The sequence below is a fragment of the Perognathus longimembris genome, chromosome 1 (genome assembly GCF_023159225.1).
Source record: "Perognathus longimembris pacificus isolate PPM17 chromosome 1, ASM2315922v1, whole genome shotgun sequence".
NCBI lineage: Eukaryota > Metazoa > Chordata > Mammalia > Rodentia > Heteromyidae > Perognathus > Perognathus longimembris.
In genome coordinates this window covers 138,441,911-138,461,222 of record NC_063161.1, presented here as the reverse complement: position 1 = coordinate 138,461,222, position 19,312 = coordinate 138,441,911, and the positions used below count along the sequence as shown (strand labels likewise).

Here is a 19,312-nt window from a genome sequence, read left to right as displayed (position 1 = left end):
AAACTTAAACAGCAATGTTCTGGATCTCAAGATGAATGTTGCTAACAGTTTATCTTATCCAGCAATTGCAAGTTTTCAAAAAACTATGCCTATTGGCTGTTTCTAAGTCTCTTTACTAACAATGCTAGAAAAACATTGTATATACACATTTAAGCAGAAAGAAGGTCCCAACAATCAACAGACTCACAAGGAGGAATTTGAAGTTTAGAGGTAAGCAGTACTGGAAAATCACTCACCTCAGAAATGGTTAACAGAGATAGATTAAAATGGATAATGTATATATAGTATGAATGAGATTTGTCACTTGATGGGAAGAGGAAAACACAGAAGAAAAAAATCAATCACGTCCACTGCAGTGGCAGATTTAGCATGTTACAGGCTAGGGTGACAGAAATGCTGACTGGTGGTAAATGAAGAGAGAGCTGCTCTGCAGACAGGAAAGTGTGGAGAGGGGGAAGGGAAAGATGGAAATTAAGGGCTGGGAATATGGCCTAGTGGCAAGAGTGCTTGACGCAGATACATGAAGCCCTGGGTTCAATTCCCCAGCACCACATATATAGAAAACGGCCAGAAGTGGCGCTGTGGCTCAAGTGGCAGAGTGCTAGCCTTGAGCAAAAAGAAGCCAGGGACAGTGCTCAGACCCTGAGTCCAAGGCCCAGGCAAAAAAAAAAAAAAGAAGAAGAAGAAGAAAAGAAAGATGGAAATTAAGCAATCAGACTGTTGTTAAAAAGACCATTTAAAACTCTTGCTCTGAGGGCTGGGGATATAGCCTAGTGGCAAGAGTGCCTGCCTCGGATACACGAGGCCCTAGGTTCGATTCCCCAGCACCACATATACAGAAAACGGCCAGAAACGGCGCTGTGGCTCAAGTGGCAGAGTGCTAGCCTTGAGCGGGAAGAAGCCAGGGACAGTGCTCAGGCCCTGAGTCCAAGGCCCAGGACTGGCCAAAAAAAAAAAAACAAAAAAAAAAACTCTTGCTCTGAATATGAATCTAGGTCTAAGACAGACGAACAAAAACCTGTATAGAATAAGCTATGGGTTAAAGATTCAGAAGATGCCAGGTGCTTTTTTCTTCTCTAGTATTATTTTTTTAAGATAAATAAATTTTATTTTTTTGAAATTTATAGAAACAAGATAATTATGTTTGGATGCCAAGGAATATAACCTCCACTTCCATATAAACCACAAACCTCAATCCTGAAAGCATGGGGATTTTCTAAAGTGTATTTAATCCTTGGAAGTAGTGTACACAGTGCTTTTGAAGGGGAGAAAGAGACACATTGCTATTATCCCACAGGTTCTCAAAGATAGCTATGCCCAAAATCACTTGCATTTTATACACAAAAAATGAACAAGTCAAAAAGTAAGTTGGGAATGCAGTTCCATTTATAACAAGCAATAAAATGGATAAAATATTTTAAATTTAATCCAGGTAGTAAAAGGCCTATATATAATATAATGTTAGAAGAATTAAAGACAATACAAATAAATGAAAAGATATAATATTGTTAAAATACCTCCAGAGCAACTCACTAGTTCAACAAAATACCTATAAACTTCAAGTTATATTTTTGGTAGAAATAGAAAAAAAGTCTGAAGTTGATACTCATTTCAAGGGATCACAACATGCCAAAGCAATCTTGGATGAAAACAAAGTTGGAGGCCCTCACAGCTAAATTAATCAAAATAGCGTGGTACTGGCATAAAGACAGAAACACCGTGCAGTGGAACAGAATAGGAGAACCCAGAAATAAACTCACATACACACACAAAAAGAGCTGCCAACATCGCTCAATGGAGAAAGACAGTGTGCCCAACACATGGTATGACAAAAACTGAATCTCCACATGCATAAAAGTAGAACCCATCTTTATGTAAGAACTAAAAATGAATTAAAGATCAAAATATCAGCTCTAAAGCTGGAAAGCCCTCAGAAGAAAACACAGAGTAAAAACTTAGGAACGGTGATTTCTCGAATATAGCGCAAGCAACAAAAGCAAAAAGAAGTAAATGGATTACATCAAATGAAAAACAACTTCTCCATAATAAAGGAAATAACCAAGAGTGAAAAGGTAACCTACAGAGGAAAAAACATACGAATCATATATCTGATACAGGACTAATAGCTAGAATTTAGAATTGGACATGTAGCTCAGGTTTTGGCAAAGCAGTTGTCTAGCATATATGAGGGTCCTGGGTTCAATCCTAAGGATAACAAAGTGAAAACTGAAGTAAGATAAAAATATAATTAGGATGTACTAAACAATTACAACTCAAAAACAATAGCAAAGTAAGTACTCAAATTAAAAGATGGGAAAATGTTTCAGTAGAAATTTCTCCAAAGAAAGAACACAGATAATTCAACAAGCTTTCCACATCAATATAATAATTTACACTCATTATGATGACCAAAACAAAGTTAAAAACTATTCATCTACAAGATACAAGTATAGTATATTCAGAAAATCACTTTTTCTTTCAATAAACCAAGTATTAAATGGAGTGAGAATCAATATTTAAATAGTTGTATCTCACCTGTAACTCATGTGATTTACGAGTTTGTTCCTGCTTGATAGTGTTAATCATACTTTCTTTTACATCATCCAATATAGAATACAAACTATCAAATTCTTCATCTAACTCGGAAAGTATGTTAGAAGAATTTTCCTGTTTTAAAAAGAAAAGTTACAGAGTTTATTTTTTACATAATGTACATTGAATATAACCACTACATTTACTCACCCTTCCTCCAGTCCTGTGGCCTTTCCTTTGCCTAACCCCTAAAACATGTTTTCACTTCCTGGTATTTATTTTAATATGCACAACATTACTTGTTCAGAGGAATTACATCTTTGGATTCTTCCCTTATGTTGATGTAAGTTTTTTTTTTTTTTTTAAAAAGATAAATGCAAGAAGCTGGCTGATAGTACAGTACTATTTCATCCACGTGATGAGTAAATTTCCACTTATAGAATATCCCATATTCCCTCTAACCTTACAAAACTATTCCACAAGACAAGGAAAAAGGTTGTTGTTTAAATTTATTTTTTATTTTTATTTTTTGCCAGTCCTGGAGATTGAACTCAGGACCTAAAAGCCTCTTTGTGATCAAGACAAGCACTCTACTGCTTGAGCCACAGCACTTCCAACTTTTCTGGGTAGTTTATTGGAGATAAGAGTCTCACAGATTTTCCCACCAGGGCTGGCTTTGAACGTGATCCTCAGATCTCAGCCTCATGAGTAGCTAGGATTACAGGTGTCAGCCACTGACACCCAACCAAAAGTTTGTTATAAACTTCCAAACAGCACTCAGAGTGCCAGGCTCTAAGGCAAACCCTAAGCCATAATTTTTATATAGTTTGAATGCATCAGAATCATTGGTGTAGGCCAGGCACAATGGTATGAGTCTGTAATCTCTACTATGCATTAGGCAGATCGTGGTTTGAGGGTCAGCAAACAAAAAGTTATTGACTTCATTTTAACAAACAAGCTGAGTAAAATGATATAACCTGTAATTTCAGTATATGGGAGAAATAGGTAGGATTGTGAGCCAAGGCCAGCTCAAGCAAAAAGCATGGGACTCTATCCATGGCTCAAGTGGGCGATGCCTACCTAGTAAGCACAAGGCCTTGAGTTACTTGAGTTTAAACTCCTGCACCACAAAAAAGAAAATTTTTTTAAAAGGAGGAGGAAAAATAAGAGGAAGAAAAGGAGACAAGGAAGAGATAATTGACAAACTATTTTAATATAATTTACACAGATTTTGGTTGTTTTTGTGTTTTGTTTTGTTTTTGCCAGTCCCAGGGCTTGAACTCAGGGCCTGAGCACTGTCCCTGGCTTCTTCTTGCTCAAGGCTAGCTAGCACTCTGCCACTTGAACCACAGTGCCCATTTGGCTTTTTCTATGTAGTGCTAAGGAATTGAACCCAGGGCTTCATGTATAGGGCTTCATGTATTACCACTAGGCCATATTCCCAGCCCCATTACACAGATTTTAATTCAGCAACTCTGAAGAACATTTTGGGCATACATGAATAAGAACAATTGTGCATCATTTTAAAACTCTTTCAGGTTCTCTATAATACTGCACTTATATAGATAAATAGAACTTAAAAGACTATTCCATCAGGCACTGGTGGCTTATGCCTATAATACTCAGAAGGCTGAGATCTGAGGATCCCAGCCAGCCTGAGAAGACAAATCCAACTCTGACCTCCAGTTAAGCAGCAAAATGCTAGATAGAAGTGGAGACATGGCTCAAGTGATTTACTACCAGCCTTGAGTTAGCAAAGAAACTAAGGAAGAGTGTAAGGCCTTGAGGACAAGTGCAAGTACTGACACACACACACACACACACACACACACACACACACAAAGAAAAAGAAAACAAAAGAAAGCAAGCAAATGGGACAGGGAGGAAGACAGGGAAAGAGTTCCCTTCCATAACTAGTAGTATGAATTATCTTCCCAAATATGGGATAGTATTCCTGTCCTAAGCAAGCATTTATTCTTTTTGTCCGTCATGGGGCCTGAACTTGCCTGGGTGCTGTCCCTGAGCTCTTTTGCTCAAAACTATGACTGAACCACAGCTTTCAGAGTCCTGGTACTTAACTGCATATACGAGTCTCACAGACTTTCTAACCCAGGCTGGCTTTGGACCACTATCCTCAGATTTCAGTCTGCTGAGTAGCTAGGATTATAGGCATGAGCCATTACTGCCTGGCTGCATTTTAATTTTTACTTTTTACTCTCATCCTCTTCTCCAAATAGGCCTTTCATTATTTATATTTTCCTCCCACTACACACTGAAAAGTGTTTTACTTGCTAATAATATAAAAAACACAATTGTCTCTTAATTAGAACTAGTAAAGAAAAACATCAAATACAACAGAACAAAAGCAAGCACCACTAATATTCCCTAGCACTGAAAATCCGGAGATTTCTTTGCCCCTTAACATTTTATTTTCCCACAGACCAACCTTTTTCTTACCTCTATTACCTCATAAGCTAAAGGTGATGGAATATATTTATATTTGACTCAACAATGCAGCATGATATAGTTATACAATTTTAATTAAAAAATTCATACCTGAACTCCTTTTAGTGTGTGATTTAATGTATCAATAAAGTTTTGAATTTCATCATTTTTATTTGCCAGAGTTGAAATGATCCTTTGTAGAGCTTCCTAGGATTAAAATATTATCTTTTAATAAAAGAAAATTATAAATCTTATAACAATAATTTTCCAAACAAGCTCTTCATGTACAATTACATTACAATGTAAAGCTCTTCATTGTTCAAAATTTCCAAAGGCCTATAATTACAAAAAGGTGAAGTAAGCATTTGTACTGTCTTAAAACTACTTATTCCCAGTATACAATGGAATCAACATAATCCATTTCAGACTGAAGATAATCCATATGATTTCATATCAATAGTGCTTTTTAGGCCATAAGGCCGTGGCAATGGAATAGAGCCAAATTCTTACATGCGGTCAAAACAAATGGAAATTTCTCATGTAACATCAAAATACGAATAATAAGATCAAGAAGACATTGACATTCAATAATATTTTATTTATTTGCAAAAATTTTTAAAAATATACTTTACAAATATGAAACTAGGTAATAAACATACATGTAGGACACTAACATTCATTTCAATACTTATATATGTTTGGAACCACAGTAAATAATCCACTTTTGTAACCAATATCCAATACTTTACTAGTATTTTATTATTTACTTTGGTCATTCTCTAGTTCAGTACTGTTCAGGAAAAGATTTTGCTCTGAAAAATGTTCTGTACATATTCCACTAGTCAGGTTTAATATAGTCTTTATGTGGTAGCACAACTGAGGAACTCATTTTATATATTAACATTTTTCCTGAGACAAAGTCTTGCTACAACGATACATAGTAACACTGCTACTGAGGTAAAGATTAGGCTCAGGCTTGCTCTACTTGAAATATTGATTCTCAACCCAAATGACTATCCCATCATATGGGATACCCAAACTTTTACAAATATTTTGCTAGCTAAGTTTTCCATGGGTTTTACATAGAACTTCTGGAAATTCCTTAAGTAAAGATTCACAGCTCTGTACTGTGAGATATACAACTAGCAAACTTCAGAGTAAAGATGCTAACACTGAGACAGAACAGGGCAAGTAAAATATTCTGGAAGATTTCTTATTCTGTGAGAAAGAAGTACCAGATACCAATGGATTCAGGCCAACAACAAAATTACAATCATCATGATATATGCGAGTACAATAAAAATTCAAACAAGGGCTGGGAATATGGCTTAGCAGTACAGTGCTTGCCTTGCATGCATGAAGCCCTGGGTTCAATTCCTAAGCACCACATACACAGAAAAAGTCGGAAGTGGTACGGTGGCTCAAGTGGAAAGAGTGCTAGCCTTGAGCAAAAAAAAGAAGCCAGGAACAGGGCTTAAGTCCAAGCCCCAGGACTGGCAAAAAAAAACAAAACAAAACAAACAAAAACAAAAAAACTCTCAAACGAATTTATATACATAAAATATGAATAAATGTGTACATTAAAAGGTGGATTTAATTCAGAGGAAAATAAAACCTCCCAATTATTTATTTTGTGTACTTTTAGTAGCAAGTTTTGCACTTAAAGAACTTTGCTGAAAAGAACTTTGAAAACAGCTGTAGCATACTGTCCCAGCAAGGTGGGCTATAAAACCCCAAAGATTTTCTAGTAAGACTTCCCATTTCTAAAGCTCCTCTTATTGAGTACAAAGATATACAAATGCTCTCATAGTATGATTACTAAGTGTTACATGTTAACTACCCGCAGAAAGTTACTAGACTTTTGTCTAATAGTGATGTTAGAGGCTGGAATATAGCCTTTAACAACTGCAGTTTTCTTATTCCCCTAGAACAGCACTGTCCAATGGAAATATATTAGGAGCCAATAGTAGTCATATCAAAAAAGTAAAAGAGAAAAAGGTCAAAGTCATTGAAATATTTTCCTTTACCCAGATGATCCAAAATATTATTTTGATATATAATTAATATTTAGCATATTAGCTATGCATAGTGGTGGAACATCTATAGTCCAGCTTCTGCTGTGGTGGTAAGAGCAGGACTACCTCAAACCTAGGAGTTTGAGACCAGCCTGGACACCACAGGGAGAGCCCAATTAAGAAAAAGTATTAATTATCTATGAATTCCTTTCTCATTCTTTTTACGAGGGGTTTACTAAATCTTCAAAATCCAGTGTATAGTTTCAACTTACAGAACATCTTTCAATTAAAACTGGCTACTATTTGTCAAGTGCTTAAAAACCCGATGTGGCTAGAAGCTGGACAATATAACTTTACAGGCCTATACCACCCAAATAGTCTTCCAAATGTCTTAAGGGTGGAAACAAGGAATAAGATCTACTAGTCCTATTCATTTGGAATCAAAAGTAAAAAACCTAAATGCTTTCTGAGTATTTTTCATAGAAGAGCAGAATTTCTTTTCTTTTATTTCTGCCAGTCCTAGGGCTTGAACTCAAGGCCTGAGCACTGTCCCTGGCTTCTTTTTGCTCAAGGTTAGCACTCTACCTCTTGAGCCACAGCACTACTTCTGGCTTTTTATGTTTATGTGGTGCTAAGGAATTGAACCCAGGGCTTCAGGAATGCTTGGCAAGCACTCTAGCGCTAAGCCACATTCCCAGCCCCAGAATTTCTTTATGAGATTTTCTTAAAAGAATTAATTCCAAGGGCTGGGGGATATGGCCTAGGGTCAAGAGTGCTTGCCTCGTATACATGAGGCCCCGGGTTCAATTCCCCAGCACCACATATACAGAAAATGGCCAGAAGGGGCGCTGTGGCTCAAGTGGCAGAGTGTTAGCCTTGAGCAAAAAGCCAGGGACAGTGCTCAGGCCCTGAGTCCAGGTCCCAGGACTGGCAAAAAAAAAAAAAAAGAATTAATTCCAATTCTTGAATTATAATTGTTATATGTAGAGACCAGTTAAAATGTTTAAAATAACTAGATGTTTGTAGGTGGCTTACAACTATAATCCTAGATACTCAGAAGGCTGAGACCTAAGGACTGAGATTCTGGGGACGTCAGCTAGAGGAAACAAACCTAGGACATAGCTATCTCCAACTGACAAGGAAAAAGGCCAGAATGGAGGTATGGCTCAAGTGGTAGAACACCAGCCATTAGAAACAAGAGCTCAAGGCCTTTTTAGTTCAAGCCCCAGTTCTTCACATATATACATACCCATTCACACACACACACACACACACACACACACAGACTCAAACTAATTTCTTTTGCCACTGTTTCACTAATTTCTCAGTTATTATCTACATAAATATAACCATTAATTACCATTAAAAACTAAAAGATTGCCATTGGTGGCTCACACCTGTAATCTTTGCTATTCAGGAGACTAAGATTTGAGGATCACATTTCGAAGCCAAAAGCAGCAGGAAAGTCCATGACACTCTTTTCTCCAATTAACCACTAAAAAGAAGTGGAACTGTGGCTCAAGTAGAGTACTAGCCTTAAGCAAAAAAGCTCAGGTTCAGCACCCAGGCCCTGAATTCACCCAGAACCAGCCCCCCCACCCAAAAAAAAAAAAAAAAAGGAAAGAAAGAAAAGAAAGACCATTTCAGCTTTAAAAAAAAAAAAAAAAAAAAAAAAAAGATAGAGAACCACCTCTCATTTGAGATTCTAAAACGACTTAAAAAAAAAAAAGACAACAAGACAACAACGAAAGAGACAAATTCTTCTTGTTTCAGGCTCCGGAGGAGGTATCCCAAGCGGGACTCAAACCCACGTCCCTCCAGAATCCACCACTCAGAGACAGCCTCAAGTAAAGATGGATTTATTGGGGAAGCAAAAGGCAAACTGACTGGCCAGAGACATAGCACAGACAGGGGAGCTGAAACTGCAACCCCCTATCAGTCCTCCAGCTGGGGTTTATAAAGGTAAAAGTGTAGCAGATGTAGGAGGTTGATGCAGGGGATAGAGCAAGCAACAAACGAGTTAAGCAAGCCATTTACAGAAGCAGAATTTTGTGGTCAGGTTGACCTAATATTTTAACAATTCATTTTAACAATTGCTACCATGTTTCCCTAATTAAGATGGAGTTGGCTCTACTCCCTACAACACTTCTCACCTGTAAAATTTAATGCTCACTAATATTTTTCATTAGAAACTTTCTGAGGATCTTAAAGACTGAAAATGTCCTTTCCAAGGTTGGCAGCTGACAAATGCAAGATTGTATCTTAAGGACAGCTGACCTACTAATTAAACTCAAAGATCACTAAGATAGGTTGTCTATTTTGAATGATACTTTCTCATACCTCCAAAAAATAACATCTTTACACTAAAGCTAATCTTATCTTTACCATTAGCCCTTAATTCATTTACAGGTCTGCAACTTCCATAAGTTAAAAAGATGTTTTGCAATTTGTATTATCATATCTAGTATGGGTTAGTAATATTTCTGAAAAGATACCCTACCTACAAATTAATGGCATTAAAGCCTTTGGAGGATTGGTAATCTCCATGAAATTTCCTAAGCTTTAAAAAGACTTCTCAAGTTGGGAAAGAAAAGTTTCTAAATAAAATATCTCTGGAAAATACAGTCGCATATGTTGTGAAGAGAATACTCTAAGGTTTACATTTTGAACTTAACCCAGAGTTCCAGGACAGACAGCCTGAGGGACACACAAGGACACACACGGACACACGGACACACACACACACACACACACACACACACACACACACAGATAAAGGGTCTAGCATACTGAAGAAAATAGCTTTGACTGTCTAATGTACAAAGACTAAAGGCTTCAATTATTTCCAGGGGATGTACCACAATTTCTAAGTAGCAAGAGCTTCCTGGCCTTAGCTAAGAGATAATGTGAAAATGGACAAAACTAGCTGCATAAGGCTTTAGAGCCCCTAGCATTCCTGATCATACATTTTTAAAGCTACAAAATCTAATATAAACTACAGAAGCATCAAACACCAAGATCAACAACTGTAAGAAAATGATGTGACCTTGGTAGCTAATGCAGATAGATTGCTGCCTCTACCAGAAGCTTTTTTGAGCTGACAGGAAAGAGCAGTATCCTGAAAGCTCCCCAAGGGCCAACTGCTGAAACTGGGCTCCCAGAGTTCCACTTGTCCATTTGTATGAAACTGTTGTGAAAAGGATGAGGGAATGCAGAAGAGGCCATATTTGATATAATAAAATAGTGGAAGTTCATCAGGCAGGATTGAAATATAAGTTATCGAAATGAGCAAGGTTTCAATCATTCTGGAACTCATAAGGATATTGACTTGCTAAACCCAAGATGTTAATCACATGAAGATTAAAAGGTTATTAGAGCTCAGCAGAAATGGGAAAACAAGTCACAATCATCTAAGTATTCATGGAAAACTACTGTGTTCACTTCCATAACTTATTTGCCAAAGATGCCATTTGCATCATCACACATTACTGACCTCTCCTTTAAAGTAGGCAACAAGTTGAAACATCTAGAAAATTCTATCCAGCAAGACAATCAAAGTTGTACTAGTTGATCATACCTATGACAACATTAATAAAAAGCTATTTCCAAGTGTGACAACAGAAGATGAAAATGAAAATTGACAAATTCAGGAATCTGATAAACATAAAACAGTAAATTAGCAGAAATCTCTGCCTTTTCTAACAATGAAACAGTTATAAGCACTACCTGAAAACGGACATAACAAAGACTGAATTGACAATTCTGATCACCTAGCTTACCAACTGGAAAATCTAATGCTTGGGAAAGAACTGGTAGAGAATATGCCCTTTCCATCCTGAGCTCAGTTTTAAGATACCAATCCAGCAGAGGAGGTATTCTCTCTGGGGAGAATGTAAGTGGCAGGAGAGAATGTAAGTGGCATCACATGCTGAGAAAGAAGTCTCAAGCATGCAGTGACCTTTGAACTGGCTGTTCTATTCAGTGAACAAGGAGGTGGGATAGGTCAGAAGGATCCAGCTCTCCTTGGAGCACTGGGGCAGGGTTAAAGCACTATTAAAGGCTGCTGACAATGTTAATGTTGAATTTTCTTTAAATCTTTATTGTAATCACTCTATAGTTTCTGTGATTGAGTGAAGCTGTCAGAATGGTTCCAGCTTTTGAATGGCATCAAATCGACACTTCATTAATGCCTGGCATGTGGAGCTATAAAATGTCAGCAAAACAGCCCTCTCTCAGGTAACTGGCTGGGCTGTTCTTATTGGAGCCCAACTATCCTATTTTATTTTGCCAGCCTGGGGGCTTGGACTCAGGGCCTGAGCTCTGTCCCTGGCTTCTTTTTGCTCAAGGCTAGCACTCTGCCTCTTGAGCCACAGCGCCACTTCTAGCCTTTTGTATATATGTGGTACTGAGGAATCAAACCCAGGGCTTCATGTATACGAGGCAAGCACTCTTGCCACTAGGCCATACTCCCAGCCCCTCCCAGATATTTTATAATCACTATGAGAACACTATAGTTTCAATGACCACTACAACTGAAGCCACTACAGTTCTGTAAGTCCTTATTCAAGTTGCAACCACCCCAGACAACCTGCAGTGACCTTGGAAGGCAGCAGCCCAGGCAAAACTTGCCTCAGTGAACCTTAGATGACTGTAACTACTCTTGCTCAAGATGCTGAGCACCTCCTAGTAAAGAAGCCAGTAACTGGTAGAACTGAAAGCTATGCTGTTGACTGATACAAACACCCCTTCATTGCATTCAAGCCACACATCTTTTACTGACTATGTAAGATTGCTCAGCGCGTGTGTGTGTGTGTGTGTGTGTGTGTGTGTGTGTGTGTGTGTGTGTTAAGTACTCTTACCATTTGAGCTACAGCTCTAATTCTGGGTCTTGTTAACTGGAGCTAAGAATCTCTTAGACTTTTCCTGCCAGGGATGGCTTCAAACTGGGATCCTCAAATCTCAGCCTCCTGAATAGCTAGGATTAAGGGGTGAGCCACTGGCACCCAGCTCAGCTCACTTATTCTATCAGCGAGGAGACACCCTACTGGTGGACCTTTGGTGTTGTAACATTAGACCCAATAAAAGGCTTCTCCTGAATGATATTTTCTTGCTTAGTTATGATTTCTGTGGTAAAGAGAATGACTTAAACTGTAACATGCTGAGGCAGAAGAGGTGACAGCAGTGAGGCAGAAACAAAGGCTATGACAGCAGTAGTGGAGATGGTGGCAGATATAGAAGTGGCAGTAGAGGCAAGAGAGCAGCAAAAAAGCCCAAGAGTGGCTAGGGTCAGAAAGCAGGAGAGTCACTACAAGGGTCGGTGAAGGGACAGAGGAGTTAAGAAAGTCAAGGACAGCAGACTACATATAGAAAGAAAGTGGTACATGGTGGGCTGGAGTCTACACACCCTAGTCACTGGAAAGCTCCTAGGACCTGCCAAGTATTAAATGCTGAGCATGCCTATATCCCAGCTACCAAGCCTAGCCTGAGGGTCCCAACAAATGAAGCTCAAGAGCTATAGGCTCTTAGCTAAAGACTGAGGGTCTTGACAACAAAGCACACCAGTTAAAACACTAGTTGGTGCTGCCTGCTGCTGCTGTCACTAACTGCTGCGTAGACACAGTGGAGGATTCACTAGATATTAAGTACTGAGCCACAGGCAACTGGAACCCAGGGCAGTAAGCCTCTACTGTCAGCATTCAGATCTGTAAGTCTGGTTTCAAAGACCTAGAAACCACAGTGTCCAGGGCATGAAGCAATAAGACTTAGTACGTTGACCCAGCCTATAAGCCTTGGGCACTTAAGAGTCCAGGACCAACACTAGAACTACTTGCTTATTTAATTTACATCCAAATAGGATTAAAGGAAACCAATCACCTCACAGGTAACGGAGACACATACTTTGCCATGAAAACAAGAGGTCCAAGCAACTAATAAAGAAAAGCATACCGGGAGAGTGATAAGGAATTCTTCGTCATTGCTAATAGCATTATAAACTCACATAATCCTTCTAAAGGGCACCTTAGCAATATATAGATCTAAAGATTTTTAAGCCAGGTGCTGAAGGCTCACACCTATAATCCTAGCTACTCAAGAGGCTGAGATTTGAAGATCACAGTCTGAAGTCAGCCCAGACAAGAAAGTCTTTGAAATTCTTATCTCTAACTAAGCACCAAAAAATCTGGAAGTGGAGTTGTGGCTCAAGTGGTAAAGCACTAGCTTCGGGCAAAAATGCTCAGGGATAGACACCAGAACCTGAATTCAAGCCCTAGAAATGGCAACCCTTTCAAAAACAATATATACATAAGGTAATTCCACTTACAAAAATCACATAAGTAAATGATTAAGAATCTAGACAAGGGGTTGCAAGTGTGGCTCAGCAGTAGACTGCTTGCTTAGCATGCATGAAGCCATGGGTTCGATTCCTCAGCATCACATACACAAAAAAAGCCAGATGTGGCTCTGTGGCTCAAGTGGTAGAGTGCTAGCCTTGAGCAAAAGGAAGCCAGGGACAGTACTCAGGCCCTGAGTTGAAGCCCCAGAACTAGCAAAAACAAAAAGCAAAAAACCAAAAAAAGAATGTAGACAAGAAAGATGCTATGTTCTTTTCAGCATTATTTATAACATCTAAACACACATTGAGAACAACACAACAAAATAATTATTAAAACCAAGTAATGCTTAGTGCCAGTGACTCACACCTTCAATCTTAAATACTTGGAGATCAGAAGGATAGCAACTTCAAGGCAAGCCTAGGCAAAAAGTTCACAAGATCCCATCTCAACCAATAACAAGGCACAGTAATATGAGCCTATTATTTCATCTACACAGAAGACTGAGATTGACAGAACTGCAATTCTAGGCCAGCCTAGGCCAAAGTATTCACAGACCCCCTACCTCAACAGAAAAAGCTGATGCACATCTCTCATTTCGGCTACAGAGAGAAGTATAAATAGAACTGTGGCCCAAGCTGGTCAAGACAAAAAGCAAGACCCTATCTCACAAGTACTAGAGTAAAAAGAGCTGACATGGCTTAAGTAGTATAGCCACTGCCTAGCCACTGTAAAACCCCAAGTTCAAACTCCAGTACCTTAAAAAAAAAAAAAATCAGGGGCTGGGGATATAGCCTAGTGGCAAGAGTGCCTGCCTCGGATACACGAGGCCCTAGGTTCGATTCCCCAGCACCACATATACAGAAAACGGCCAGAAGCGGCGCTGTGGCTCAAGTGGCGGAGTTGCTAGCCTTGAGCGGGAAGAAGCCAGGGACAGTGCTCAGGCCCTGAGTCCAAGGCCCAGGACTGGCCAAAAAAAAAAAAAAAAAAAAAAAATCAGTAGATAAAAGCCAAGAAATAAATCCACATAATAGAATTCTGCTGAATCATTAAGAGTGTTGTTGGATGACTTTACCATAAGGATATTCATGATATATTTAACCAAAAATTTTAAAGCATAATGCCGTAGCACAACACCATACACTTTAAAGTTCTATACATATACCTTAAAACCTGGTTAGTACAAATGCTAAGCAAGATTATCTTTCAGTACGCTGGGCCATAAGTAATTTTCTTTCATCTGTAGCTTGCATTGTCCTATGATTCAGGGAAGAAAGGAGATAATGAAGAAATCTTGGGCTGTGAAAAAATACTTGGTTTAAACCCAAACTACCACTCACTTGCTAGTTGTGTGACTCAACAAATCTCTTCACTTTTCTGAGCTTAATTTTCTACATTTATATAGTGAAATAAAAGCTGTTTTGAGAATTTAACACAGTTCAATACTATGAAACAATAGTCAAAGTTTGTTTCTCTCTCTTTTACTAGGGAAACATTTTTCTTTCCTTCCTTCCTTTCCTTCCTATTTCTTTCCTTTCCTCTCAGAAGTAATTTTGGAACAGAGGACAGCTGGTTAAAGGGTATGGTAAGATTCTTTGAACTGCTAGGATACAATACAAAGGCAAAAGACAGCAGGTGTCAGGGTAGAAAAGAAAACAATGATAAGGAAGCCAAATGTAGATATGCTATCTTGCTGTAGACTGTCATGTTTTAAAACTTCTGTTTAATTCAAACTCAAGGCAGAGTTATTAAGTCTTACCTGTCACTACCCTTTTCTAAGGTGAAATAGTATGAAGGAAAAAAAAAGTAGAGAGAAGGGGACAATTGACACTGTATGCACTTGGTGACTTCCTCTGTGATCTCTTTATTATTCCTATAGTAAAACACTGTTCATAGAAAGAGCGATCCTTGAATCTGAGTGACCTGTACAAAATATAACTTATACTATCAAATTCCAAGTACCATGATGCTATAACAGTGCAAAAATGTCTTGTTTCAATATCTTCTTTGACCATGCACATTCCATCAGGTAAAGAAACCTTTGGGATTTTATCTTAAAACCACTTAAGGGCATAATCAAAAGGTTTGAGTTTCAAAGAGACTCATCCATCACACAACCTGTTCACAAAAGTGCCCCAGAAACACAATATAAACAAAATCCCTCTGTTTTTTTCTAGGAGATAATACTGTGGTTTTCTGTATCCAACAGTATGCCTTACATACCCAAGGCAATTAGACTTCCTTCCTCCACTCAAACAGAGCATCTGTTACTAACAAAACACTGAAGTCAAGTCATTTTCACAGACAAAATAGCAGCTGGTCAAGCTAATCCATTTGTTGACTAGGCACCATCAAGCTTCTGTAAGTCTGTCCAGTTAACTTAGCCTCATTGTCAGACTACATGAATCAGAACTTCCAATCCTATTTCAATTAGGATTTAACAGCTTTTCTTGGCATCACCATTCAAAACAACTTCTTACAGTAATAGAAGCAGAAAACAACTTTAAAGGTAAAAATGTCTAGACTGTATTGGAAAAGGAAAAACATTATTTTGAGAGTAAGTTTATCAACTTAGTAACATCTACATTTGTAAAAAATGAATACAGGCCTTACAATAACCCTTTTGAAGGAAGTAAACTGTTATTTCTATTTTATTGATGAAGAAATACAGATAAAGAACAATCCACTCAAATGCTTATGACAGAAACTGGCTCCAGACTTATCCTCCTCATAACTTAAAGCCCAAATGCCAATGCCTTACAAAAAGGTGTATGCAAATGTGTGTGTGCATGTGAGCACATAAGTGTGAGTGTGTGAGTATGTATGCCATGCTCACCCTTTGTTAGAATTTGTGGTCCCTATTTTCCTTATACTGAAGTTATCATCTATGCTACCATTTTAACATTCTACAATAGGAAATAATCTCTAAAACTCATACTTGAGGCATACTACTGTCTTATTTCAAGAGAAATAAACATCCACTGTAGTTCACTAGGATTTGAGACAAGTTAACTCTTGCAACACTTCATAATAAAGCTCAAATTCAGAGTACTGGGTTCTATAAAAAAAAAATTACCATTTACTCTTTGTAAGCTAAAAACCAATAGTTTCTATTCGTTAAAAGATAATTTGATATCACCAAAGAAAGTCAACATTTTTCTAGCCTTTGTAAGTTCTTAAACTTATCCTAATAAGACACACCAGAACCAATTTAAAAAAAAAAATCAGCTAATTCCTCATTATCCCTGGGGAAGAAATAAGAAATTATTTCCCGTAGATACCACACAAATGTATCATTTGACAGTAGAATAGGTTTGAATCACAGCTAATCATATTTTAGTGCCCATGCAGTATTTCAGTAATAATTCTTCATAAGCTTTAAAATATTGTTTCTGGGCTGGGGATATGGCCTAGTGGCAAGAGTGCCTGCCTCATATACATGAGGCCCTGGGTTCGATTCCCCAGCACCACATATACAGAAAATGGCCAGAAGTGGCGCTGTGGCTCAAGTGGCAGAGTGCTAGCCTTGAGCAAAAAGAAGCCAGGGACAGTGCTCCGGCCCTGAGTCCAAGCCCCAGGACTGGCCAAAAATATATATATATATTGTTTCTTCATCATTGTTGACTAAATGAAGAAATAAGATTCATCTCTGTTAAGTGACTTGCTCTGTATCAGAGCTGGTATGTAACCAGGGAACACAACACCATGGGCTCCCAACTTTTATTCTTCCTTCCTTTTACTCTTTTACTCTTCTTCTGTTAATGTCTTATCATATGCTTTTTGTCTACTAAGATGTGACATTTTTAATAATTGGAGGCAAAGATGTCTTCAACTACACATACTCAAAACATATACACCTGTTTAAAAATCTTACTCATAGCCATGAAAATAACAAATATAAACAACTGAGCTTCAAGTCAAACACACCCAATGAAATCATGTGCACTTTTAATAGTCAATGCTGAACACGTCACACTAGTCAGTCTCTCCTGCCAGAAGTCCAGTGGTCCTCAGGAAAGTGAATCCAGGCCAAAAAAAAAAATTTGTTTCAAGAAGTCTTTCCGGTGCTTTCTATCTAATAATAGAAAAGCATGGCCTCTTAGATTTGCCCTTGTTTTCTTTCCCTGCTGCATTATTAATAACACTTGTTTTTGTTCCTATATTGTATTATATCTCAACGACACTATCATGTAACAAAGAGAACAGAGTGGTTTATTTCTATACAAGGATTCTGACTGCCTGTTTAAAAAAATAATAATAAACTCACTTGCAATACCTTGGCTACGTGAAGTGATTTTGCTTCATCAAAAAGGTTTATTCTGTACATCCTTTCTCGGCATACAACATTCCACAAGACCCCCAGGGTCTCTGGCCAGGACCCCACACCGGTTGGGGGGAGGGGGGGCGCCCTGACAGCTGTCAGTCTTCCCTCCGCAAAAAAACAGTAACATAAACAAGCCGTGGGAAGGGAGGGGCAGCTACCCCGGGGCTGTGGGTCCCCGGCCCTACCGAGCACACTCTGGGACCAAGCAAGAAAGGAGACTAGCTGGAAGAAGCGCTCCAGCCCGGGCGTCGGCGGGGAGACCCCCTGGCTGGAATAAACAAGGCAGTGCCCGGGCCCCCCATCCGCGAGCAAGGACACACCCTCCCGCTACCGGCTGTGGGAAGACGAGGGGGCCTCGAGTCCGGCGGCCAGGGACTGGTTCAAACCAACGGGGGGTGGGGGAACCGGACCGCTCCCGATTTCTCTTCAGGAGTAGGGGCCGAGGACCGCGTGCAGGGCGGAGACCAGCCCAGCTCACTGGGCGCGGCTCCCGCATCCCTGCAAGCGCCGGTTCCGCGGCGACCTCGCCCTCCGCCGGGGACTCGAGCCTCGGCCCCGCGCTCGCCGCCCGCCGCCCGCCGCCCGCTGGCCCGGGCGCCCCGCCCACCCACCACCCACCCGCCCGTCCGCCCGCCCGCCCGCTCGCCGGTCCGGCCCTGGAGGCTCCGCGCCCCGCTCGCTCGCTTACTTTCTGGGAGTCCATGGCGACGGGCCGGGCCCCAACCGGCGACAGGAACCGAAGGAGGTGGAGGAGAAAGGGGAAGGTTGGACACCTCAGGGCCGCTACCGCCGCCTCCCCGGCCCGCACCGGCGCCGCCCAGCCCCGCCCGTCCGCGCCCAGCCTGCGCGCGCGCCGTTGTCGAGCCGCGGTTGCCAGGGTGAAAGGGCGGCCGCAGATGGGCGGGGCGAAGAGCGCGCGGCGCCTGCGCACTGGCGCCTGGGGCCCGCGCGGGCCCGCCTGGTTCACGGGAGCCACATGGATGACTGGGACGCGCGCCGCGCCAGGCGCTGTCTTTCGCGGGTCCTTTTGCAGCCTTTCCTGCTTTCCCCTTCCACGTTGCTCAATAAGTTCGATCTCTGCCAGGCCCTGAAGGCGAGCCCCTTGGCTCGCAGAGTTCTTCCCATAGAGAAAGCTACATCGGGGGCTAGGAATGTGGCCTATGGTAAAGTGGCTTGCCTAGCTTGCAAGAAGCCTTGGGTTCGATTCCCCAGCACCACATATACAGAAAAAGCCAGAAGTGGCACTGTGGCATACACCTGCTGCTTCATCCTACCCTACTCTGAGAGCCTCCACCCAGAGGTCCAGTGCGTGGCATGCATCTGAGACGTGGATAAGAACCTTGAGGGGATATGGTGGAAATGTGTCCTCGAAACAGGGGGGTTGGGGCAGAAAGGTGGATGCGGGGGCTTCAGGATCTGGTGGGCTTTTCCTAGAGTCACCTCCGGATTTCCAGCACCTTGCAACCTGTGTCATCTTGAGCAAGCCACTCACCCTGAGACTGTTTCTGCTCCTATAAGAAAAAAGGATGCAACGTTTCCAGATTGTGAGGACTGAAGTATTTGAGGTGCCTTGTATAAAATGTTGACTCTGTCACAGTTGGTAGTAGTAAAGAGTTAGAACCTACTCAGACAGCTTGGGAAGGTGATAGGCTTGGAAAACTTTCTCA

General features: G+C 40.3%; 1 protein-coding gene across 2 annotated transcripts in view; it reads right to left on the bottom strand.

Annotated features, from left to right (window-relative positions):
• Positions 1 to 18,454, bottom strand: part of Fsd1l (fibronectin type III and SPRY domain containing 1 like) — a 58,122-nt gene extending 39,668 nt beyond the window's left edge. For both annotated transcript variants that reach the window (XM_048338511.1, XM_048338521.1), the window contains exons 1-3: positions 18,334 to 18,454; positions 5,089 to 5,184; positions 2,536 to 2,667 (exon numbers count right to left, since the gene is read on the bottom strand). In XM_048338511.1, coding sequence (XP_048194468.1) covers positions 2,536 to 2,667; positions 5,089 to 5,184; positions 18,334 to 18,348 — 243 coding nt within the window. In that variant the 5' untranslated portion in view covers positions 18,349 to 18,454. The remainder of the gene's footprint in view (positions 1 to 2,535; positions 2,668 to 5,088; positions 5,185 to 18,333) is intronic.
• Between the last annotated feature and the right edge of the window lie 858 nt (positions 18,455 to 19,312).